The 26,388-nt window shown below is 37.8% G+C and overlaps 2 protein-coding genes and 2 pseudogenes across 5 annotated transcripts in view; 2 read left to right on the top strand and 2 right to left on the bottom strand.

The window, feature by feature from the left end:
- Window positions 1–16,698, bottom strand: part of SLC26A8 (solute carrier family 26 member 8) — a 71,250-nt gene extending 54,552 nt beyond the window's left edge. Inside the window, exons 1-2 of the mRNA XM_039856148.1 lie at window positions 16,517–16,698; window positions 8,592–8,731 (exon numbers count right to left, since the gene is read on the bottom strand). Coding sequence (XP_039712082.1) covers window positions 8,592–8,731; window positions 16,517–16,698 — 322 coding nt within the window. The remainder of the gene's footprint in view (window positions 1–8,591; window positions 8,732–16,516) is intronic.
- A 235-nt stretch (window positions 16,699–16,933) lies between these two features.
- LOC120597766 (uncharacterized) lies at window positions 16,934–17,052 on the bottom strand (annotated as a pseudogene).
- Window positions 17,053–17,388: 336 nt separating this feature from the next.
- LOC120597772 (uncharacterized) lies at window positions 17,389–17,497 on the top strand (annotated as a pseudogene).
- Window positions 17,498–24,662: 7,165 nt separating this feature from the next.
- MAPK14 (mitogen-activated protein kinase 14) overlaps window positions 24,663–26,388 on the top strand; it is a 67,948-nt gene continuing 66,222 nt past the window's right edge. Inside the window, exons 1-2 of one of the 4 annotated variants that reach the window (XM_039856334.1) lie at window positions 24,686–24,832; window positions 25,132–25,214. Coding sequence is in view for 3 of the 4 variants with exons in the window: in XM_039856335.1 (XP_039712269.1) it covers window positions 25,099–25,214 (116 nt within the window). In the remaining variant the exon portion in view is untranslated. Of the gene's footprint in view, window positions 25,215–26,388 lie in introns of all 4 variants that reach the window. The other 3 variants (XM_039856335.1, XM_039856333.1, XM_039856332.1) reach the window with 3 other exon arrangements.

Here is a 26,388-nt window from a genome sequence, read left to right as displayed (position 1 = left end):
TCTTTTGAAATGTAAGGTTTCAAATAACTTACCAATACAGAGAAGGTAAAAGAATTACTTGGGAACAGCCTGAGAACTAAGTTGTCCAGTCTCAGTTAAGTTTAGGCTATGGAGAAATAGAAGGAAATCAAGTTTCCAAACTTCCAACACCTTTAAAAACTTTTTAAATTTTGAACTAATTTTAGACTTACAGAAATGTTACAAAAATAAGAGAGTTTTCATGTCCCTTATCTGAGTTTCCCTGTTAACATTTTATGTAACAATAGTATAATTATCAGAATCAGGAAATTAACATTAAAAATTAAAGATTTTATTTGAATCTCATCTGTTTTCCCACTAATTTCTTTTCTCTGTTCCAGGATTCTATCCAGAGCCCCACATTCCATTTAGCTGTTATTCTTCCTTAGTCCTGTAATCGCTGATAGTTCTTCAGTCTTCACTTGTTTTTTTTTTTTTTTTTTTTGACTTTGACACTTTGGAAGAGTATTAATGGTTCAGTTATTTTGTTAAATGTCCTTCAATTTGGGGTTGTTTTAGGTTTCTTCATGATTACACTAAGGTTATACATTTTTGGTGAGAATACTACAGAAATGATGTGTCCTTCTTAGTGCATCATATCATAGGATTTGTGATCTCCAAATGTCTTACTACTGGTGATGATTAAGCATTGAACACTTGGTTCAGGTGGTTTTTTCCACATTCTCTTCTGTAAAGTAGTGGAGTAATTAATAAATATCTTGAGGAAAATAATTTGAAACTATGCAAATCCCATCACATGCTTTACAAACTTTCACTCACTAATTTTAATACCTGTTAGTGGATTTTATGTACAACAATTATTACTATGGTGTTTCTCTAATGATGATTTTATATGTTCTTTAATATTTATAAATTGGAATTCTACTGTAGGGCAGATCTGGCATCTTCTTAATAAGGTCTCCACCACGTAGTATTTTATTTCATTTGAAGAAATTTATGAAGTCGTTAGGTACTACCTATTCAAATATAAGTAAAACTTTCACATTATTTACACTACAAATTATTTCATTATTCATACAACTTAAAATAGATCTTAATGTAAAACATAAAAATATAAGACTTTTAGAAGAAAATATAGGAAAAAATCTTTGTGACCTGAGGGTTAGGTCTTACATATGATAGAAAAAGCACAATCAATAAAAGAAACAAATTGATACATTAGACTTCATCAAAATTAAAACTTTTGCTCTGCCAAAGGTATTGTCAAGAGAATAAAAAAAAAATAAGCAACAGACTGAGAGAAAATATTTGCAAATCACATATCTGACCAAAAAAAACTGTATCCAAAATATATAGAGTTCTCAAAAATTGATACTAAGAAAACAAAAATTGTAATTAAAAAGTGGGCAAATGACTTGAATAGGTACTTCACCAAAGAGGATATGAGGATAGCAAATAAGAAAATGAAAAGATGCTCAACCTCATTAGCCATGAGGAAAATGCAAATGAAAACCCTGATGAAAGAACACTATAATCCTCTTAGAATGGCTAAAATAAGAAATACTAAAAACCTGACTTCCTCAAAACAAAAAATTTTGCTCATTAAATACTTTGTTAAGAGGATGAAAAGACAGGCTACAGACAGGGAGAAAATATTTGCAAAACACAGAAGAGAAAGGACTAGTATTTAAAATATATAAATAACTCTCAAAACTCAACAGTAAAAATGTGAACAATTCAATTAGACCATGAGCAAAAAACAAGAAGAGACAATCATTAAAATGTATAGATGGAAAATTCACATATGAAAATATATTAAATATCAATAGCCATTAGGGAAATGCAAACTGAAACCACAATGAGATCTCACTACACATCTATCAAACTGGTTAAAATAAAAAGTAGTGACAACACCAAATGTTAGTGAGGATGCAGAGCAACTAGATCATTCATAGATTGCTGGTAGGAATGCAAAATAATACAACCACTCTGGAAAACAGCTTGGCAGTTTCTTAAAAAGCTAAATATGCAACTACTGTACTCCTGGACATTCATCCCAGAAAAATGAAGACTGTGTTCACTAACCTGCATGAAAATGCTCATAGCCAAAAGCTGCAAACAATCCAGATGTCTTTTGAGGGTGAATGTTTAAACAAACAGTGATACATACATATAATGGAATACTATTTGGCAATGAAAAGGAATAAACTATAGATACACACAACAGCCTAGACGAATCTTCAGAGTATCAAGATGCTGAAAAAAGCCAATCCCAAATGGATTGCATGATTCCATTTATATAACTTTCTTGAAATGACAATATAGAAATTATGAACAGATTAGTGGTTGCCAAGCATAAAAGAGGAAATAGAGGCAGGAGGCAAAGTCAGGGTGACAGTAAAAGGGCAACAAGAGGGATCCTTGTGGTGGTGGAAATGTTTTGTATCTTTCCGTATCTTTACTGTGTTCATACCAATAATCTGGTTGTGAAACTGAACTATAGTTTCGTAAGATGTTACCATTGGAGAAAGTGGGGAAAGAATACAAGTGATCTCTCCCCATACGTTTCTACAAAGGCATGTGAATCTATAATTATCTTAAAGTATAAAGTTTAATTAAAAAATACTGACAATATCAAGTGCTGATAAGGGTGTGGAAAAACTAGAATTTTCATTCACTGCTGGTGGAAATGTAAAATAGTCAATACAGCCCCTCTGGAAAACAGTTTGGCAGTTTCTTATAAAGTTAAACGTACACTTTACCATATGACCAATGATACCACTCTTGGGTATTTATTTACCTTAGAGAAATGAAAACTATGTTTACATAAAAACCTGTACATGAATGTTCATAACAACTTTATTTGTGACAGTCAAAAACTGGAAACAAAATGTCCATCAACAAGTGAATGGATAAACAAGCTGTGGTACAGCTGTATAGTGGAAGATTACTCAGCGATAAAGAGGAACAAACTATTGATGCATATAACCATTTGCATCAACTTCAAAGAGCTAATGCTGAGTTAAAGAAGCGAGCCTTCAAAAGTTACATACTGTATGAGTTCACTTATATGATATTCTCAAAAAGACAGAACTATAATGGAGAACAGATCAATGGTTGCCAGGGATTAGTGGTTAGGGAAAGCTGTGACTAAAAAGGGATGGCACAAGAGAGTTTGGGGGCTGAGGGAACAGTTAGGTATCTTGATTGTGATGGTAGTTACATAAATCTATATAGGTGTTTAAATTCATAGAACTGTACACCAAAAAGAAAAAAATAATTTTACTGTATGATAACTAATTAATTTTTTAAAAAGGGATCCCTTATTTTTTTTTTTTAAAAAAGGTACCACCTGCCTCTTTTGTGCTATGCACAACCTGTATAATCACAAGTTTCAATCCTACCTGATTGGCTCCAGAAGAATAGAGAAATAGAGTGTTTAAAGACTACGTAGGGAATTGTGAACTACTATAAGTAAAGGATTAACAAAATTCTTTTTATTTTTCTGTGGATAAATTTGATATTGGGTTAACTTTCTAGCTGTATGGGGTTTTTTGTTTGTTTGTTTGTTTTTTGAATGAGCTGGAGGTTGGAATTCAAGAAGTCAACAGAACACCCAATTATTTCAACCCAAAAAGGCCTTCACCAAGACACATTGTATTAAAGTTATCAAAAATCAACGACAAAGACAGAATTCTCAGAGCAGCCAGGGAAAAGAAGACAGTAACTTATAAAGGAAAAACCATTAGATTATTATCAGACTTCTCAGTTCAAACCTTATAAGCCAGAAAGGAATGGAATCAAATATTTAAACTATTAAGTGAAAGGAACTACCAGTCTAGAATAATGTATCTAGCTAAGCTCTCCTTTAGATATGAAGGAGAAATTAAGACCTTTGCAGACATACAAACATTGAGAGAATTCTCCACTACGAGGCCTGCACTACAGGAAATACTGAAAGGTGTCAGCTCATCTAAAACAAAATAAAAAAACAAAACAAAAAATACATAATTAGGAGTAAAGCGACTATTAGGCAAATAGAAGCAGAGGAGTGCAACCCTTACTAAGAACAGAGCATTATAAGCTTAAATAATAATAAGAGAATTGCTATAGCAAGATAGTAATGAATGTTTAGCATACATAGGGACAAATTGAGATAACAATGACTGAAAAGGGGAGGATTCAAAGATCCAAATTTACAAAGGGGAAAGGAGATAAGGCACACGCAGAAGAAAATGGATGACTGTATATATATAACTATCCTTTTTATATTCATAATGGTAACCACACACCAAAGATTCAGAACTGAAGTATATAATATAAAACAAGAAGGACCAAAGCCAAAACTCACAAAAGCCAACCGAAATAAAGAAAACAGAAACACAAGGACAAGGAAGCAATGGAAACACTGAGCTAACAGAAAGCAAAAGATCAAATGGCTATAAGAAGATCTCATATTTCAACAATCACCATAAATGTAAATGGACTGAATAAATGGACTGAACTCACCAATAAAAAGGTGCAGAGTTGCAGAATGTATCAAAAAACAAAACCCGACCATATGTTGCCTCCAAGAGACACATCTCAGCTCCAGAGACAAATATAGACTCAAAGTGGAAGGGTGGGAAATGACATTTCAAGTAAATGGCATTCAGAGAAAAGTAGCGGTACTAATATTAGACAAAATAGACTTCAAAATAAAAAAGGTAAAGAAAGATACTGAGGGACACTTCATAATAATAAAGGGAATCATGCACCAAGAAGACAGAACACTTATTAATATCTATGCTCCTAATCAGGGAGCCCCAAAATATATAAAGCAATTACTAACAGAACTAAAGGGAGAAACAGACCAAAACACTATCGTAGTAGAGGACATAAATACCCCACTGTCAGATATGGACAGATCATCCAAACAGAAAATCAATAAGGAAATCACACCCTTAAATAACACATTAGACCAACTGGACATAATTGACATATACAGAGCCTTCCATCCCAAAACAGCTGCTTATACATTCTTCTCTAGTGCACATGGAACATTCTCAAGAATCAACCACATACTGGGACACAGAAATAGCCTCGACAAATATAAGAGGGTTGAAATCATACCAATCATGTTCTCTGATCATAATACTTTGAAACTAGAGATCAACTGCGAAAAGAAAGCAGGAAGAACCACAAATACATGGAGGTTAAACAACATGCTACTGAAGAATAACTGGATCAGGGAAGAAATAAAAAGAGAGATCAAGAGATATGTGGAAATGAATGATAATGATAGTACAAAACTTTTGAGACATGGCAAAAGTGGTCATAAGAGGAAAGTTAATATCATTAAAGGCCTATCTCCAAAAACAGGAATGAGCCCAAATAAACAACCTAAGGCTTCATCTTTAAAAAACTAGAAAAGGAAGAACAAATGAAGCCTAAAGTCAGCAGAAAGAAAGAAATAATTAAAATTAGGGCAGAAATAAATGAAATTGAAAACAAAAAACAATAGAAGAAACAAATACAACAAGGAGCTGGTTCTTCGAGAAGGTTAATAAAATTGATAAACTCCTGGCGAGACTCATTAAAGAAAAAAGAGAAAGGACACAAATAAATAAAATCAGGCATGAAAGAGGGGAAATTACGACTGACATCACAGAAATACAAAGGATAATGCAAGAATACTATGAAAAAGTATATTAGACCAAATTTAATACCTAGAAGAAATGTACCAGTACTTAAGAAAATACAATCTCCCTAAACCGAATCAAGATTTGGAAAATCTAAATAGACTGATCAGCAGGATGGAAATTGAAACAATCATCAAAAACCTACCAAAAAGTAAAAGTCCAGGACCAAATGACTTTACCAATGAATTCTACCAAACATTCAAAGATTTAATGCCTATTCTCCTCAAACTCTTCCAAAAAATCGAAGAGGAGGCAATACTTCCCAACACATTTTATGAGGCCAGTGTTACCCTGATACCAAAACCTGGTAAAGATAACACAAAAAAAGAAAACTACAGACCAATATCTCTCATGTACACAGATGCAAAAATCCTAAATAAGATACTAGCGAACCAAATACAGCAACATATTAAAAAGATTATACACCACGATCAAGTGGGCTTCATCCCAGGGGCACAGGGATGGTTCAACATATGCAAATTGATTAATGTGATACACCACATAAACAAATAAAAAATAAGAATCATATTATCATATCAATAGATGCAGAAAAAGCCTTCAACAATATACAGCATCCATTTATGATCAAAACACTTAATAAAATCGATATAGAAGGAAAGTACCTTAACATAATAAAGGCCACATATGACAAACCCTCAGCCAACATTATACTTAATGACGAAAAACTAAAAACCTTCCCTCTAAGATCAGGAACAAGGCAAGGCTGTCCACTATCGCCACTGTTATTCAATATAACATTGGAGGTCCTAGCAAGTGCAATCAGGCAAGAGAAAGATATAAAAGGCATCCAAATAGGAAACCAAGAAGTCAAACTGTCACTATTTGTGGATGGCATGATTCTCTATATAGAAAACCCTAAAGACTCCACAAGAACACTACTAGAAACAATAAGCAAATACAGTAAAGTCTCTGGATACAAAATCAATGTTCACAAATCCATAGTGTTCCTATAATCTAATAACAAAGCATCAGAAAAGAAGTGGAAAAAATAATTCCTTTTGCAACTGCAACAAAAAGAATAAAATACCTAGGAATAAATTTAACAAAACATGTGAAGGACCTATATAATGAAAACTACAAGACTTTATTAAAAGAAATCAAAGAAGATACAAAGAAATGGAAAGATATTCCGTGTTTTTGGATTGGAAGAATCAATATAGTTAAAACAACCATATTACCTAAAGCATTATACAGGTTTAATGCAATCCCCATCAAAATCCCATCGGTATTTTTTAAAGAAATGGAACAAAAAATCATCAGATTTGTATGGAAGTACAAAAGATCCCGAATTGCCAAAGCCATCCTGAGAAAAAAGAATGAGGCTGGAGGCATCACTCTGCCCGACTTCAAATTATACTACAAAGTGACAGTAATCAAAACAGCATGGTATTGGCAGCAAAACAGACACATGGACCAGTGGAACAGAATCAAGAGTCCAGAATTTGCCCATATTTATATGGGCAAATAATTTTTGACGAAAAAGCCAAAAACATACAGTGGAGAAAGGAAAGCCTCTTCAATAAATGGTGCTGGGAAAATTGGAAGGCCACCTGCAAAAGAATGAAACTAGACTATTATCTTTCACCACACACCAAAATTATCTTAAAATGGTTAAGGACCTGAATATAAGACTGTAATCAATAAAATGCATAGAAGGAAACATAGGAACTAAACTCAAGGATCTTGGACTTAAAGAGGATTTTATCAATTTGACCTCAAAGGCAAGGGAAGTAAAAGCAAAAATAAATGAATGAGACTACATCAAACTAAAAAGCTTCTGCTCAGCAAAAGAAATCGTCAACAAGGTAAAGGGACAACCATCCAAATGGGAAAATATATTTGCAAGCAATGCCTCCAATAAGGGCCTAATATCCACAATATACAAAGAACTCTTACGACTCAATAACAACAAAAAAAATGTAAATGATCCATTCAAAAATGGGCAGAGGACCTGAACAGACACTTCTCCTTAGAGGACATACAAATGGCCAACAAATATATGAAAAGATGCTCGACATCGCTAGCTATTAGGGAAATGTAAATCAAAACCGCAATGAGAAACCATCTCACACCTGTTAGAATAGCCATAATCAACAGAACAAGTAATAACAAATGTTGGAGAGGATGTGGAGAAAAAGGAACCCTCATACACTGCAGTGGGACTGCAAATTGACACAGCCACTATGGAAAACAGTATGGAGTTTCCTCAAAAACTAAGAATAGATCTACCATATGATCCAGCAATCCCTCTATTGGGTATTTACCCCATAGACTTGAAAATCCATATCCAAAAAGATTTGCACACTGATGTTCATAGCAGCACTATTCAGAGTGGCCAGGACATGGAAGTAACCGAAGTGTCCTATGATAGATGATTGGCTAAAGAAGCAGTGGTACATATATACAATGGAATATTACTCAGCCATAAGAAGAGATGAAATAATGCCATTTGCGACAACCTGGATGGACCTCAAGATAATTATGCTAAGTGAAATAAGCCAGACTGAAAATAATTGAAAATCACATGATATCACTTATATGTGGGATATAAACCTAAAAGCAACAAATGAACAGGAGAAACAGCGACTCAGGGACATGGACAATGGACTAGTGGTTACCAGAGGGTAGGGGGTGGGAGAGGAGGGAAGAGGTAGACAGGGTAAAGGGGGTCAAATATAGGAGGGTTGGGGGAGAGTGAAGTGAGTAAAGGGGATCAAATATATAGTAGCTGAAGGAAACTGGACTCTGGATGGTAATCACACAATAGAATATATAGATGTCAAATTATAATGTACACCTGAAAATTATATAATTGTATTAACCAATGTTACTCCAATAAACTTAAAAAAATTGTTTACTCTAGGGAGGTGGACTAGGTCTGTGAGTAAAGAGGCTTCATATCTTCCTTACCTTGGGGAACTTGCACAAGGCCGACACTTATACCAGCAAGTAAGTCTCCAAGAAGCCAGTCCTTGAATCGATAGAAACACACCCACTCTAGGAAGGGAAAAACCGTCAGCATGCATTTTATAAACTTGTGCCACGAACAGCTGTGAGAAAGAAGAACAGAGGCTTGATTAGGTTCTCTGAAGAAAAAGCCCACATAGCCAAGAAAAGGCACAGTGCATAATTCTTCCCATTCAGCAGTTTTTTTGTTGCACTGTTGACATTTTGATATACTTGACTTGATAATTCTTTGCTCTGAGTGAAATATAAATACCCAGTTAGGGGAAGCTGTGCATTGTAGGAAGTTCAGCAGCTTCCCTGGTCTCTACCCAATTAATGCCAGTAGCACCCTTTCCTCCATCTGTGGCACTCAAAAATGTATCCAGAAATTGCCAGATGTTCCCTGGGAGACAAAATTGCCTCCAGTTGAGAGCCAGTATCATGCATATACCACAAACTAAGCCTTATAAGTTCAGTGTAAAGATCAAGTCTGTGTGTTTCACAGAATGTTTAGAAAGATTTAAACCTACTGACTTTCCAGTAGAAAAACAGACTCTTATTGCTTTCTCTTGATAAGTACAGTTTTTTGAGATGTGATATTGGTGAGTGGCAGCGGCAATTAACACACCCACATCATTCTTATATAATTTTTACTGAACATTCATTCTACGTGGCTTTGACCCATAATATGTAGAAATTTATAGAAAATATAGGTTATGAAGTTACCATGCTTAAGGAGTTAGCCATGTTAAAAAAGAAAAAAAGGCAGTAAAATATGACTTTGTTATCTTTAGCCCAGTGGATGTCAACCAGAAGCAATTTTGTTACCCAAGGGACATTTTGCAATGTCTGGAGACATTTTTGATTATCATGACTGTAATCTAATGAGCAGAGGCCAGGAATGCTGCTAAACATTCTAAAATGCATAGAACAGCTCCCCATAAGAAATAATTTTCTGGTAAAAAATATTAATGATGTTGAGATTGAGAAAACATACTTTAACCTTTAGATCATCTAAAAAGGAAGAATGACCTTAAATCCATCGATTGATCAGTTAATCAATCAGTAAAACTAGTTAGGTTTTAAATTGCTTTTTGCTATTTACATTTTAGTATGGGCTGAAAGCAAAGAGTATGATTTTTCATGTATAAGTTGTAGCTGGATAACTGGGATTTGACTACAGCAATAAATAAAACTTTAGTGTATGCAAGGCTAAAATGTGTGCTCAGAAGAGAAGTAGTTTCACATAGGTTTGACATAGGTCACACAACTATGAGCATTACTATCCCTAAGGTAATTAGGGCTAAATAAGTGTAAGTGACTTTGCTAAGGTCATAGTAGTAAGTGTAGGCAGACCTTAGGCTAGAACCCAGGTCTTCTGATTCCTAGTTTAGTGTTCTATTGATTCTATTATTGTCACCATTCCTATTGACGCCTGTTGAATTCTGCTCAGGACCCAGAAGCAAGACCACTGGTTTGAAAGTAATATCACATTGCTATTTTTATGAGAGTCTCTGGATATTAGGTAGGTGTACAGTGTGCTCTCTCCAGTTACAGCCTTCTATGGAGGTGAGTGGAGCATGACATTGGGACAAGTTGTTCCTTCATCCAATCTAGTCACCCCTCCTCTCCATGTGCCACTTGGAAAAAGACCAGCCACCCTAGGCAGCATCATCAAAACTCTGTAGCATGGCAAAAAGTAAAATGGACATGGAATAATGAAGATCTAAGACTGAAAGAAGAGGAATAGAAATTGAAGCTGGTGGGAACAGTATAAGCATTTGACATGAAACTGGATTTTAGCTAAGGCATCTTAAAAGTGAGGAAAATAAGCCAATAGGAGATTTTGACAAGAAAGAGTCTATTTGCAATTGCTAACTAAGAGGGAGAAAATGAGAAAAGAGATTAGGTTTTCTGAAGAAAGGAAGATATGGAGTTAAGAGATTATTTTTTAACTGAAAAAAGCCACTTATATAGTGCTTTCTACTTGCTAGGTGCTTTACAAATACTCATTAAATCCTCACAACTGACAAACCTTTAGCCAGGCTCACCAAGGAAAAGAGAGAGCTCAAATAAATAAAACCAGAAATGAAAGAAAAGAGGTTATAATCAACACCACAGAAATACAAAAGATGATTAAAGACTACTATGAACAATCATATGCCAACAAATTGGACAACCTAAAAGAAATAGAAAAATTTCTAGAAACATACAACCTTCCAAGACTGAACCAGGAAGAAACAGAAAATCTGAACAGACTGATTACTAGGAACAAAATTGAAGAAATTAAAAAAAAAAAAGCTCCCAACAAACAAAAGTCCAGGACACTTCACTTCACAGATGATTTCTATAAAACATTTCAAGAAGAATTAATATCTATCCTTCTCAAACCATTCCAAAAAATTGAAGAAGAAGAAATATTTCCAAATTCATTCTACAAGGCCAGCATTACCTTGACACCAAAATAAAAAAAAAAAAAAAAAAAAAAAAAAAAGAAAGGAAAAGAAAAGAAAGAAAGAAAGAAAAAAAGGAAAAGAAAATTACAGGCCAACATTCTTGATGAACATAGATACAAAAATCCTCAACAAAATACTAGCAAACCAAATTCAGTAATACATTAAAAAGATTACACACCATGATCAAGTGGGATTTATCCCAGATATGGAAGGATGGTTCAATACCTGCAAACAATTAATGTATACATCACATCAACAAAAGCATGGATAAAAATCATGTGATCATTCAAAAGATGCATAAAAAGCATTTGACAGAATTCAATATCCATTTATGATAAAAATTGTCAACAAAGTGGGTATAGAGGGAACTTAACCTCAACAAATAAAGGCCGCATATGATAAACCCACAGCTAACATCATACTCAATGGTAAAAAAGCTGAAAACTCTTCCTCTAAGACCCAGAACAAGACAAGGATGCCCACTCTCACCACTATTATTCAATATAGTATTGGAAGTCCTAGCCACAGCAATCAGACAAGAAAAAGATATAAAAGGCATCCAAATTGGAAAAGAAGCAGTAAAACTGTCACTATTTGCAGAGACATGATACTCTGTATAGAAAACCATCAAAGACTCTACCAAAAAATTAATAGAATAAATGAATTTAGTAAAGTTCAAAATTAATATATAGACACCTGTGGCATTTCTATACACTAATAACAAACAATCAGAAGGAGAATTTTTTTAAAAAATCCCATTTTCAATTGCACCAAAAAGAATAAAATACCTAGGAATAACTTTAACCAAAGAAATGATGACCTGTACTCTAAAAACTGTAAAACATTGAAGAAAAGAATTGAAGAGGACACAAATAAATGGAAGGGCTTGTTGTGCTTATGGATTAGAAGGATTAATATCTTTAAAATGCCCAGACTACCTAAAGCAATCTACATATTCAAGGCAATCTCTATCAAACTGCCAATGGCATTCTTCTCAGAACTAGAACAAATAATTCTAAAATTTATATGGCGCCACAAAAGACCATGAACAGCTAAAGCAGTCTTGAGAAAGAACAAAGTTGGCAGTATTATGCTCCTTGATTTCAAACTAGACTACAAGGCTATAATAATCAAAACAGTATGATACTGGCACAAAAACAGACACATAGATCAATGGAACAGAATAGAGGGCACAGAAATAAACCCTCACTTATATGGTCAATTAATCTATGACACAGGGGGCAAGAATATACAACGGAGAAATGACAGTCCCTTCAACAAGCAGTGCTGGGAAAACTAGACAGATACATGCAAACAAAGGACACTGGACTGCTCTCTTATACCATATACAAAGATAAACTCAAAATGGATTAAAGATTTAAATGTTAGATGTGAATCCCTAAAACTCCTAGAAGAAAACATAGGTAGTAAACTCTTTGACATCAGTCTTAGTAATATCTTTTTAGATATGTCCCCTTGAGCAAGGGAAACAAAAGCCAAAGTAAACAAATGAGACTTCATCAAACTAAACAGCTTCTGTGTAGCAAAAGAAACCATCAATGAAATGAAGACCACCTACTGAATGGGAGAAGAGATTCACAAATAATATATCCAATAAGGGGTTAATATCTAAAAGATATAAAGAATTTGTACAACTCAATAACAGCAACAAAAAAAAAATAAACAATCCAATCAAAAATGGGCAGAGGACATGAAGAGACATTTCTCCAAAAGAATACATAGATGGCCAAAAACATATGAAAAGATGGCCAGCATCACTAATCGTCAAAAAATGTAAATCAAAACCACAATGAGATACCATCTCACATCAGTCAGAATGGTTATTACCAAAAAGTCAACAAATAACAAGTGTTAGAGATGATGTGGAGAAAAGGGAACCCTTGCTCACTGTTAGTGGGACTATGAATGGGTACAGCCACTATGGAAAACGGTATGGAGTCTCTTTAAAAAACTAAAAATAGAACTACCACATGACCCAGCAATTCCATTTCTGGATATTAACCAAAGAAAATGAAAAACTAATTCCAAAAGATATGTATCCCTACGTTCATTGCAGCATTATCTACAATAGCCAAGATATGGAAGCAACATAAGTGTCCATTAATAGATGAATGGATAAAGAAGAAGTGGTATACATACACAATGGGCTATTATTCAACCATAAAAAAGAATAAAATTCTGCCATTTGTGACAACATGGTATTATGCCAAATAAAATAGATCAGACAGAGAAAGGCAAATGCCACATGATTTCGCTTATAAGTGAAATCTAAAAACAAACAACACAAAACAAAAACAGATGCACAAGAACAGCGAACAAATTGATGATTGCTAGAGGGATGGGAGTGGAGAGATGGGTGAAAAAAGTGAAGGGGAATTTAGTCAATAATACTGTGGTAACTTTGCACGGTGACAGAAGGTTACAAAACAGTGTGGTGATAGACCTTACACACTGTAAGGTCTATAAATGTCAAATCACTATGTTGTACACCAGAAACTAACATAATAGTGTATACTAAGTATACTTTAGTAAAAAATAAACAAATCCTTACAATCACCTTATGAAGAAGGTGCTATTACCATCCTCATTTTACAGGTGAGGAAACTGAAGCACAGTAGGGTTGGATAGCTTACCTAAAGTCACACGGTTGGGAAGCAGAACAGGGATTCGAAACCAGGCAATCTGCCTTCTGAGTCTCGCTCTTAACCACAGTACCTCTCAGGTTAAAATTCAGATGTGAATATAATTGTAATTGTATGTTTTAGAAGTAGGGGATAAGAACTGCTAAAAAAAAGCCCATGGGAGGCAGAACAGGTCAGATTTAAAAGTCTAAGGCTAGGGCCGAGAGGGGGCGGGGAGAGGGGAACAGGGATAAGTACCCATTTATGAAGAGGTATAAGTCGGGAAAAGACTATTATTTTGTAGAGACAAAGCCAATGTGGCCCCCCAATGCCCTCTTTGACATATGATGTCTTACCCAACCTGGAGCAGAGAAAATGAGAGCGGTGATGTAAGACTGAAGAGGGACATCCAAGACCACAACTTGCAAAAGGCAGGATATGGACAAAGGAGAATACCTCAGAGAGAGGAAGTTCTGCAATAGGGCTGTGTGGAGGCCTTCCTCACCTATCACCCAGCACATGCTGATTGTGGGCGATAAATCCACCGTGTAAGTGAGGACGACTTGAGTAATTAGGGTTAATATCATGATGGAGGTAGGTCACAAAGGGTTCTTATCCTGAGGTCTATGGACCCCACAAGAGGTCTGTAGATAGAATTTATGGGGGTATGTGAACTTAGGAAAAATTATATCTTTATTTTCACAAACCCCCTAACTGAAATATAGAATTTCTTTCAATTATGATGACAACAAACCAGAGTAGTATTAGCAGAACTTGACTTTGCCACCAATAGAAATCACAAATATTTTCATATTACATTAAAATTGTTGCAAATATCTTAAAATATCATTTATATTCAATACTACATTATTAAATAACATAATTTGGGGATTTTTTATATTTCGATAAGTATATTTAAATAAAGCTTGTTTCTTTTATAATCCTATCTATTTTATGCATTAAAAAATATTCTAGTTGAGACCATTCAATGGGAAAAAAACAGTCTCTTCAACAAATGGTGCTGGGAAAACAGGATATCCACGTGGAAAAGAATGAAGTCAGACCCTTACCTTGCACAACACAAAATTAACTCAAAATGGATCAAGGATGTAAATTTAAAAGCTAAAACTATAAAATTCTTAGGAGAAAACATAGGGGGAAATCTTCATGATCGTGGATTCCACAATAGTTTTTTAAACATGATACCAAAATCACAGGCAACAAAAGAAAAAATAGATAAATTGGATTTTGTTAAAATTAAAAAACCATTGTGCACCAAAGGACACTATAAATAGAGTGAAAGGAAAGCCTACAGAATGGGATGAAATATTTGCAAATTATATAACTGATATAATATTCAGAATATATAAAGAACTACAACTCAACAACAAAAGACAACCTAATTTTAAAAAGGGCAAAGGAAGAAAATAGACATTTCTCCAAAGAAGGTATACAAATGGCCAATAAGCACATGAAAAGAAGTTCATTATATTTAGTTATTAGGGAAATGCAAAAACAAATGAACGAAACCCACAGTGAGATACCACTTCACATCTACTAGGATGCCTATAATGAAAAAAAAGGTAAATAACAAAGGTTGGAGAAGATATGGAGAAATCAGAACACTTGTACATTGATGGTGTGAGTGTACAATGGTGCTACCACTGTAAAAAAGTTCGGCAGTTTCTCAAAAAGTTAAATATTGAATTACCGTGTGATCCAACAATTCTACTCCTAGGTAATACCTAAAAGAATTGAAGACAGGGACTCAGCAGTTACTCTGATGCCAATATTCATGGCAGCATAATTCACAAAAACCAAAAAGTAGAAACAGCTCAAGTGTCCACTAACAAATGAATAGATAAACAAAATGTGATATATATGTATAATAGAATATCACCAGCCATAAGATGAAATAAAGTATTGATTCATGCTGTAACATGGATGAACCTTGAAAACATTATGTTAAGTGAAATAAGCCAGATTTGAAAGACAAATATTGTATGATTCCACTTAAATGAAATATCTAGAATAGGCAATTCATGGAAATAGAGAGTAGAACAGAGGTTATCAGGGGCTGGGGGGAGGGGAAAATGGGGAGTTATTGCTTAATGGGCAAAGAGTTTCTGTTTAAGGTGATGAAAAAGTTTTGGAAACAGTAGTGATGGTTACACAGTATTGTGAATGTCATTGATGCAGATATGTACATTTAAAAATTGTTAAAACAGCCAATTTTATTTTATATATATTTTAACAATAAAAAAAGGAAAAAAGATTATTTTGAAAAGAGATTTCTAGGCTTTACTAGACTGCTAAAAGTTTCACAGCACAAAAACAGGGTAGGAGTCCCTGAACTGTAAAACCTATATGGTCACAGTGAGTATTAGATGACATGGATTCCATGTTGATGGCCATGACTACTATGTGGGTTCTGGTGGATATGAGATACGAGGAATCTCATTCTGTTACCATTAATTAGTCCACCATGATTGCTTCTTTTGTTATTGTTAGGAGACTGATAATGGTGGTGGTTAATCAAACAATATATTTATTAAATATCATCTCTAGATGCTGTGGGGGATATCCAAGGCCTTTATGTTCAAGAAGTTTAAAACCGAGAAGGTGCTGCAAGACAAAGCACAAAAGAATCAACTAAAGAGAAATCACACATTAAACTAAGCGTTCTGATGACAGGAATTCAGAGGAGAAAGACAGAAGTAGGCACCAAAGGAGTCAAGTAGGGTTATGGTTCTGCCAGCATAGCTGTAGGTAAGTGGCCACACACACGAACCGGCACTGGACACGGTGTCTGACGGTGGTGATGTCGATGTCCACGTTCCCAGAAGAAGTGGACTTCCTTCTGTGTTCTTGCTGAAAGGTCTCCTCATTGTACACATCTCGCTTAACATCATACGTGAAAGAATTTCCCCTAGATTTAGAGTCAAAATTCTGAATGTGCCTCTCTGGTTGCATCATTCCTGGACAGATGGAAAGAGATAGATCAAACAAAAAACCATTAAAACAATTTAGATCTTTATAAATAAAATTTCCATATAATAATTTCTTACATTTGTATAACATATTATGGAACTCTCTCATGTGTTGTAAAGTTTTTTGTTTTTTGTTTTTTTAAGGTGAGGCAATCCTTGATTGACCTCACAGATTGCAAAGACCTTGTCAGCTTACAATTTTTTATTTTTATTTTTTACGCCTACAGCACCTGGTCTTCCTAGGTGGTCTCCCATCCAAGTACTAACCAGGCCAAACCCTGCTTAACTTCTGAGATCAGGCAGCATCGGGCTTGTTCAGGGTAGCATGGCCATAGACTCAGTTTTATACTTAAAACCATCCTATAAAGAATGCAAGGTGTGTATTATTCTCATTTTCCAAATGGAGAAACCAAAACTCAGAAGTTTAAACAGACTTGGCTGTTAAATAATTAGAGTCAGGACTAGAATCCAGGTGTCCTGCTAGGAAGCCTAGTTTTCTTTATATTCAATTATGTTGCAGGGAAATGATTAAGAGGTAAAAGTCAGTATAACCACCAATTTTCACTGAAAATGCTAAGGATTAAGTGGTCAGGCAATACAGTGTCTTCTAACTTTCTCTATTTGAAATAGCATCCATCATTATCCCTTTATCCTTTCCTATTCTTTAAAGCACATGTATGGTCATGCCACCTTGAATGTTCCTGATCTCAGAAGCTAAGCAGGGTTGGGCCTAGTTAGTACTTGGATGGGAGACCACCTTGGAACACTAGGTGCTGTAGGTGTTATAAAATAAATAAATAAATAAAGCGCTTGCTAACGCCTGATTCAATATTTTTCTATTTGGTCATTGTCTGTTTCCCATACTAAAATGCAAGTCTAAGAGGTAAGACTTTGGCTGTTTATGGCTGTATTCTCAAGGCAGAATAGTGCCTGACACTTAGCAGATCCTCAACAAATATTTCTTCAATGACTTTCAAGTATCCCCTTAGAGGCTTCATGGCGTAGGAGAAAAAGTATTGCACAGGGTCTCAGGAGACTGGGGTTCTAGCCCTGGCTGTTTTTCTAACTAGCTGTATGATTGGGGAAGTTTCTTAGAAACTGACTTTCAGTTTCCTTGTGCACAAAATGACATGGTTGGACCACATGATCTCTAAGGGTCACATTAAGCTTTAAAAATCTGTATGGTTCTGCTCTTTTAAGAGAATCAGAATGAGGAATTAGGATGGATATAGATCCATCTCTGGGAGAAAGTATGACCATTCTTGATCATCTGTGTTTTTGAATAATAAAAAAGGCATAAACTCTAAAATTTTTCCACATAAATATGAAAAAGTATATATATATCATAGCTATAAAATATATAAGAAAACACAAATTATGTAGACTATGCAAATAGTTCTTTAATAGGTAAGGCTGCAAATGAGTTTAATGTATCAACAACTTTGTTTTCCTTCAGAAGGATCATGTGTCATCATCATCATCATTGTAATCGTCAACATTCATTGAGCACTTACTACATACAAGCATTGCACTAGATTTTTTTTCATGAGTTTTTTCATTTAATTCTCACAACAATTCTAGTATTACTATTATCCTTATTTTATAGGTGATAAAACTGAGGTTTTAGAAAATTTAAGTAACTGGGTCATAGTTATATATTGTACTTTTACCCTTAAAGCATTGGGTAGCAGTAGTATGCTATACAACACCTATGAACTAAAGATAAAAAATTCAATAAAGAAGTGAGAATGTGGTTGGGAAATACAGAAGAGGATGGAAGAGGTATTTTACAATGTATCATTTAAGAGAATTAGTACTTCGTATCTTTCACATAAACAAAAAAAACAGGTAGAACTGTACATCAAAACATAATATTTCCCTCTTTGTTTCCCCACCTATAGCAATACTGACCCAGTTTTCCTTACTTTTTTTCATGCAATGTTACAATAAACTTCCATTACTAGCACATATCTGTTCCTGGCAACTAAAAGAGCCTAATTAACCTGCTAATTATATCAAGATTATAATAACTACCATCATGGGTTAGATCCAGGGGCTAGAATCCAGCATTTTGTTTCTGAAAGTGGCACTAAGGCAGAGTTGGCGAGAAGTAGGCAATGTGTGAACATCAAGGCACAATGAGGACTGTGGGGCTGAAGAGGGCAGCAGCAGCTACTCCACTCCAGCAACTGTGGTTACAGGTCACATTGGGCCCAGCATTGTCAGATCAGATCTTTCTCAATAGAATCCATGATTCCAGATTTTTATGTGAAATCTTCTGACATTTAAATGTTGTCAATCACTCTTCATATTTTTTAAAACACAGTACACATCTAATAAAACTCTTCCACAGGCTAGATGAGGTCTGTGGATCACCACTGTGTGACTTTTGTGCCAAAAGCCTTGTTGTTGAAGACATAAAATATCCTCATCTCCTCCTATCAAATACTTCCAAAGCTGAAGTATTTATATTTTCTGTTGTAGTACCCTTTGGAGGTATTATATCCTACAAGTTCACTTAGGAAAAGTTGTATTTCATTTTGTCTTTGATCTATATCATTTATATTTCAAGAGGTGGCCCTCATTTACTAGACTAGGATTTACTAATTTTGCTTGCTTTTATTTTCACAACTTTATAAATTTCTCCCGTACTACTCTTGGCCTTCATTTGTTTCTAACCGCTATTTCACCTGTGGTCAATTAATTTAGTGTTCCATAAACATTTGCTGAATGCCAAGTACTCTAGGAATACAAAGACTCTAAAATTTGTTAGAATAAAAATAGCAAGATATAGTGCTGTGAGAGTTTAGTGATGGGAAAGACACGAATTAACGTTTATTGCTTCTCTGCCATATGCCAGGTTCTTCATCTCATGAGATAGGTACTATTTTCCTGATAACGATTATATTCATTTTACTGATGAATTTAGTGAGTTCCTCAGAGTCCTACAATAATTAAATCGCAGAGCCAGAATCTGATCTTTCTGATTCCAAAATAGACACCACATCCTAATACCATGCAATCTCCTACAGAGTGGAGTTAATAATCTCAACCCTAGGGATGAGGAAGGCCTCCTGGAAGAGATATGATTTGAGCTATGCTCTGTCTAAACTGTGAACAAGGAAGAGAATAAGGTATTTCAGGAAGAGGATAGAATAAATTACAGAGATAATAAGATAATAAGGCAAGTAATTCAATAGATCTGAGTAAAGTCAATGTTAAGCCCAAAAAGTAGGTTGAAGCCCATTCAAAATTTAATTGGACTTTTTATCTATTTAAAGTGTTTGAGCAGATGTAGTAACATGCACAGACACATGTTTTGGGAAAATGAGCTGTGTCAATGGTATGGTCTAGAGCTCTGCTATCTAGTATGGAAGCCGCTGGCCACCTGTGGCAATTTAAATTTAACTTAATTAAAATAAAATGAAAATGTTGGTCTCTCGATCTCACTAGTTACATTACAAGTGCTCAACAGCCATATGTGGCAGGGGCTACCATACTGGACAGCACAGACATAAAACATTTCCATCACACATTAAGCGCCATTGAACCATGCTTGGAGAAAGAAGAGAATGAGGGTAAAGAGACCATTGGAGACCATTGTTATTACAACAGTTTAGGGGAGAGGTAATCAAATCATAACTCATGGGACCATAGTGAGGATAGCTAAGAGGGGCAGGTGGAAAACTCTTCAAAGGGCTCATCACATGGCTGGCTAAAGGCAGCAAGGGAAAACAAATGATTTCCTTATTATTATTTTTTTTAAGTAGTCTTCTCTGGCATTTCTACAACTTCATTATGTCTTTCTTAATTTTACAGAAACCCTAGTGGTTCATCTTCATGTACTAGCAGGACCCTTCCTCACAAAGTACAATGACCAGAAGCTCCTACTGACAAGTGGCAGATGCACTTTGGTGTGGAGAAAGTGATACATTTCAGAAAACAGTCATCCAAATTGCATCGATAGGATAATGACCTTTCATCTGAGACACAACACAAGAGGGAGTCTGTGTTATTGACTCCGGAGGCATTAGTAGGATGGGGCCTCTGCCTACAGTGTGATCAACAACATGGTAAGCTCTACTCATAATCTTGAAGATAAATGTCCACTTAGAAAACAATTCTCTGATGCTTCCTGACATTAGACAAAATATTTAGGTAGGTCCAAACTACTTAAGGTTTCATTTTCTAATTCCATAAGTATGACATAATTTTGGATATCTGGATTCACTACTAACAGAAATTAGTCTGATCTCCATAGCCCACACACTGTCTCCACATAGCATCAGGATCATCTGGGAACTAATTTAGAAATGCAACTTCTACTTAGCAAACCTAATTATTAGAAACTTTGAGGATGGGCCAGTAGTCTGGTTAAAGCCCTCCAGGTGATTCTGATACACAGTAAAGTATGAAAACCACTGTAAACATAGCTAATTATCTTTATTTAGTCAGCTTTTCAATGCTAAACTTGAGGGCACTGTTAAAATACAGGCACTTTCGACCTAGCTCGTTTATCCCCCAAATTACCCCTACCTATCCAGCCATCCACTGATTCATTAACATAATGTGTTGAAAGTATTTTAAAAGTCAAGAATAAAAAATTTAAATGCAACCTAATTTTCTGACTATTGACCCAATAGATATGAAATCCTGAAACAGTTTAGTTGTAAGAATCTTTTTCTTGATATCGTCATCTTTCATATGTTCTCTCAAATCATGGAAAGGTAAAATTCACTTCCAAATTTCAAAATAAGCATTTGTAATTCCATCAGAAACAGTTTTTTTTGCCTGTTACCACGCACATTTTTATGGGAAATGTATTTGGAATATAGAAGAGGCACAAGCAGAGCATTGCTTTTAGTATCCTTCAGTCATGCTGTCTAGTGGCTGGGGATGAATAATTTAGATGACAGCCCTCAAGGAGCTGACCATTGGACACAAACAACTATCTTACTGTGATTTGAGGAGAGTATAATAAGTAGGGTGTGTTGGAGAGAACTCATTATTGGGGTGGGCACTGATACATAAATCGGGTTTGATAAGAAGAGAAAGGCGCCAAAGTGAGGGGGATGGTGGAAGTGGGGGCTCAGTCAGAGGGCATAAAATGAATCAAAGCAGTGAGGTCTGAAAGTACAAGGCGCTTCTGGGCAGTCAGGCCTCCGGAGGAGATGGATGGGTGGTCAGATGAGACTAGGGCAGTGGACCAGTTCTGGAGCTCCTGATAAATCAGACCAAAGGGTTTGGAAGGATTCAGCTTGAAAAACGCACGCAACTGTCTATTGCCATTGCCATTCCACGCGGCCTTTCAAAAGTAGAGGCAATACCTGAGAGATAAGCTCCCAGTGTCGACTGTCATTCTTTCATTCTGCAAATATTCACTGAGCGCCCGCGACGTGCTTGGCTCTGCGGGTGACGGACGCAGCCCTTGCCCGGGGACTTGGCAATGTGACCAGGGGCTGGTCCCTCGCACCCGGACGCCGGAGCGGCGCGCCGCTCGCAACCTGCAGCCCTGGTACCCAGGCGTCTCCCGGCAGCCACTCACCTGATTCGTCGGCGGGGGCGGGAGTGCGGTCGCCGGAGTCCGACGCAGCTCCAGCCTGGCTGGCGGCGCTGCCAACGCGGACGCCGGCGGTTCCCGCCGTTGCGGCCGAACCCGCGGGCGTTCTATCGGACGGGGGACAAGAGTCGGGGAGAGGAGAAAGAGCAGGGGCAGCGGGGGTGGGGGCGGGTAGAATGGTACCTGGGCCTTCCCCTCCTGTTTTTGGGCCGTGGAAACCCCTAACCTGTGCCATCCAGGGTTCCACTGATTTCCAGGTTTGACTACTGTTGATTGAGGGCCTACCTGATGCCAGGCCTCACGTCCCGCATTGCACACAGAGCAATTCACTTAAGTCTGTCCGTCAATATGTCAGGTCAGAAGAGGCAAGGCTAGAAGGTCACTCAGGTTTCCAGTCCTAGCTCTTGGCCCCACACGCTTGGCTCCTTCCACTAAAGGCACTCTCCTCCTGCCTGGGTCTCCTGCTCTGCTCTCTCTCCTTCTGTAGCTCAGTCTGTCAGTGTTCCTCTCTGCAGCCTTGTATTCCTGATCGGCCCACTCGCACTTTAACACTTGCTGCATTGCTGTATTAATATTTGTCTCACCTCTACAAGGGCAGGGATTTCTATCTCTCATTAACTGCTGAATCATCAGTGCCTAAAAACAGTGTGGTAGATATAGTAAGTGCTGAATAAATTTGTGTTGAATGATTGAATGATTGCCCCGCAGTTAACTGTAAGCTCCACCTAGGAAGCACTGTGTTTGTTTTTTAATCACCCTTTCATCAGAAGTGCTTGGCACTTAATAGCTGTTCAATATATATTTGTTGAAGGAGTGAGAGAATGTACTGTTTACTTCATCTTTACCCTTTTGGTCATTCTCACCTCATCATCCCAATTTGCTGGATAAATTTATGAATTTTTTTAGGATTTCTACTTCTAAGTTTGCTCCCTTGTACCCTTGATTCATCCCCTTGATTCCTATATTTGCTCTCATTTCCTCCTTCAACCTCCATTATTTCACTGAAAACTCCCTAATCTCCAGGTTGGCTTGGGACATTTTCAAATATCATGTCTTTGTAGGCAAGAGAATCCAGGCTAAGCCACACTGAATCCAAAAAAGCTCTACACAAATCACCCATGAACCTGATGTTATTATTTTTTTTCTCCCGTTAGGGAGAACTGAGGATCCTGCAGCACCCTCTCAATTGAGATCATGGTCGGTGTTCATAATTTGTTCGACAAATATTTACGGGGTATCTTTTATGTTCTGGGCACTGTGCTAGATGCTAGGACAAGATGGGCAAAGTCTGAGCACTCCAAGGGATGCAAAACACAAAAGAGAATAATCGTGGGAAGAGATGAGAATTGTCCTGGCTTGGACCTAGTTATTTCTAAGAGAAATGACTGAGAGAATAAGATTCGGTCCAATTCTTCTGCTTATTGTAACACTCTTTAGAACAAGAATAGGTTGGTAACAGTGGGGGAAGGTATGGGGTTAAAATATCTTGCCCATTCACATTTATTATCTTGGTCAGCTTTACAAATGACCCTACTAGGAATGTAAGACAGGAAATCTCTTTTCATAAACTGAAACTAAGGTCTAGGAAGGTCCATTTACTTGCCTAATAAGACACCGCCAAAAGTCCACTCTCTGCCTTGTTCTTTTTACTCTGAGAATTAAATGCTTAAAATCCTCTTAGTGGAAGCTCTTCAGGGCGGGAGTCAGTTCCAAATCCTTAGGTTAGTGGTTTTAAAAATGCCTCTCAAAGAGAGATACCAGAGACTTTCCTGAAGTAGAATTGCCTGGACCGTATTGTAAAAATGCACATTCTTGGTGTTCGTTATAATCCTTGTGGATCCTAGGAATCTGCATTTTTAAACTTCTAAGGTGAGTCTTCTGCACATAAAAGTTCGAAACCAACTAGGAGAGTTTGGGTGCAAAACTTCAGCCTAAATGCAGAACTTATATTTGCTTTGGGACAGATTTAATCAGGCTTTCAAAGAGTAAGCCATAGGTCCTTGAGCAGATAGGACTACAACGGCTTGCTGCCTGGAATCTTTCTCAATTACTTCTTGGAAATTGGGGGTTCCGCTGAGCAGCTGCTCTGCTGCTGGTGACTAACCACACAGTTCAAAGATCTTTTGGATTTTTCCCAACACCCTATTTGTCACTGTCGCTTGTCACCATGGAGCAAGGCATCTGCCCCGCCGACCACGGTGGGGCGCACGCGGAATGCATTGCCTGCTTATCCTCTCCTTCCCAAGTCCGTCTTCGCGCCCTTAACAAGAACAGACACTGGGAGTTCCTGCCTCCAGTCTCCAGCTGTTGCTCTCTTCTCGCGATAACTGCTCCTCCCGTCCTCTCCTCTCATCAAACCCCTCCCGTGGGCAGGTTCCATATTGGGTAAAATCTCGGCTCGCAGAGAGTCCCAGGAGCTGTTCTCGCGAGAGTACGGCGAGAGGCTTCTGTTCTCTGGGTCTGGAACGGCGACCACTGGAACCTCAGCGGGCGCAGCAGCTGGAGCTATAGTCCCGTGGCGCAGACGGGAGTCGGCCTGGTTGGGGAGAGGGTGCAGGTAGAGCGTGGCGGGCGCAGGCTTGAGCCCCAGAGCGCGCCACTGCCCTTAGCAAGGCTTGCCCCAGTCTCCAAAGGCGCGACCAGCAGCTGCAGCTGACAGGGGCAGCGCGCGCGGGAGTCGGCGAGGTCGCGGCAGCCGCACCTGCGCAGGCGGCCAGTGCGGGATCCCGGCCGCATCGGGTGGGCATCGCGGGCCAAGGAGCGGGTGCGGGTGCAGGCGGGGCCCCGGAGGGCCACCTCCTCGCCCGCGGCCGCCGCTGGAAGATGTCTCAGGAAAGGCCCACGTTCTACCGGCAGGAGCTGAACAAGACAATCTGGGAGGTGCCAGAGCGTTACCAGAACCTGTCTCCGGTGGGCTCCGGCGCCTATGGCTCCGTGTGGTGAGTGTCATTGGGCCTGGAGCCGTGGTGGCTGGCTGGCCCTTCAAGCTCCAGAGTCAGGCCTGCCCCCACGGCTCAGTGATGCGCCAAGCGGAAGGAATTTACTTTGGGGGAGGACATTGCTGCCCCATAGACTCCCCGTCTAGCACTCCCTTTGCCCCTTGCACCCCTCACCCTGCATGCCCAGGAAAGTGGTCAACAGTGTGCAGAACGCAGGTCCACGGTGGGCGGTGGTGCTGGTGGAGCTCGAGCCTGGTTCGCACCCTGCGCATTCCCTTCTTGGGGTTTGCTGCTCCCAGGGCACGCACCGGGGGAGGCTTTTTTTGGGGGGCGGGGGGGATCTCCCTGCTGGCGTCGAGCAGAAAGACCCTTTCCGGAGGTCCGCCCATCCTGGGCGCTTGGAGTCTGCGCTTTCAGTAGACAAACCCAGGGAGCTGCCGGGAGAAGAAGGGCAAAGCCCGACCCGGAGGCTGCGGTCATCTGAACAAAACTAACGACCAAATGCGTTCTGTCCGGGCTCTTTTGCAAACCTGTGTCGAAATCTCATTTTGAGAAGCATTCTTTTTGAATTCGCGTTTGAATTATCAGCGACCCATAGAACTTAAAATACCAACTTTATCTCGGTGAGCGCTGTGCCAGCTTGAGTGGTGTGTTTCCGATTCGGTTGAAAGCGTATTTCCTTTTCGCAGAGTTGGGGGTGGGTGGTAGTGCCTGCAAGAACACTGCAGCTTGAGAAACTGGCGGCCTCACTGATTAGTCACATACCACTTCTCATTTAGGTATTGTTTGACAAAACAATTTTCTCGTTTGGAGCAAGTGAGATTCAGATCCGTTGGACGCCCTTAAGATCAAAAAGTTATTAACGATATTGGGAGGCATTGGAAATATTTTTTAATTGCGATAATTCTTGTGAATAATACCGCGTTTTTACAAAGTTCCTGAGAGGGTTTGCAGGGAACATTTATAGACTGAGGTACACGATGGTTTTCATAAGGATATAGAATATATACCAAAGGAGAGAAAAGACACTTTTCATCTTTCATTTACACTGTGAATGTGTTTTAAGTTAAATTAATACCATCAAATTTCCGGACCTGAAATATTTCACTACCTCCTCTAACTTCCAAGGTTTTATACACTATATTTTAGACTTACTGTAATTTGAGAGCTCCCG

Source organism: Pteropus medius, unplaced genomic scaffold, assembly GCF_902729225.1.
Source record: "Pteropus medius unplaced genomic scaffold, Ma_sr-lr_union100, whole genome shotgun sequence".
In the NCBI taxonomy this organism is placed as follows: Eukaryota; Metazoa; Chordata; class Mammalia; order Chiroptera; family Pteropodidae; genus Pteropus; species Pteropus medius.
This window is presented reverse-complemented; position numbering and strand designations above follow the sequence as displayed.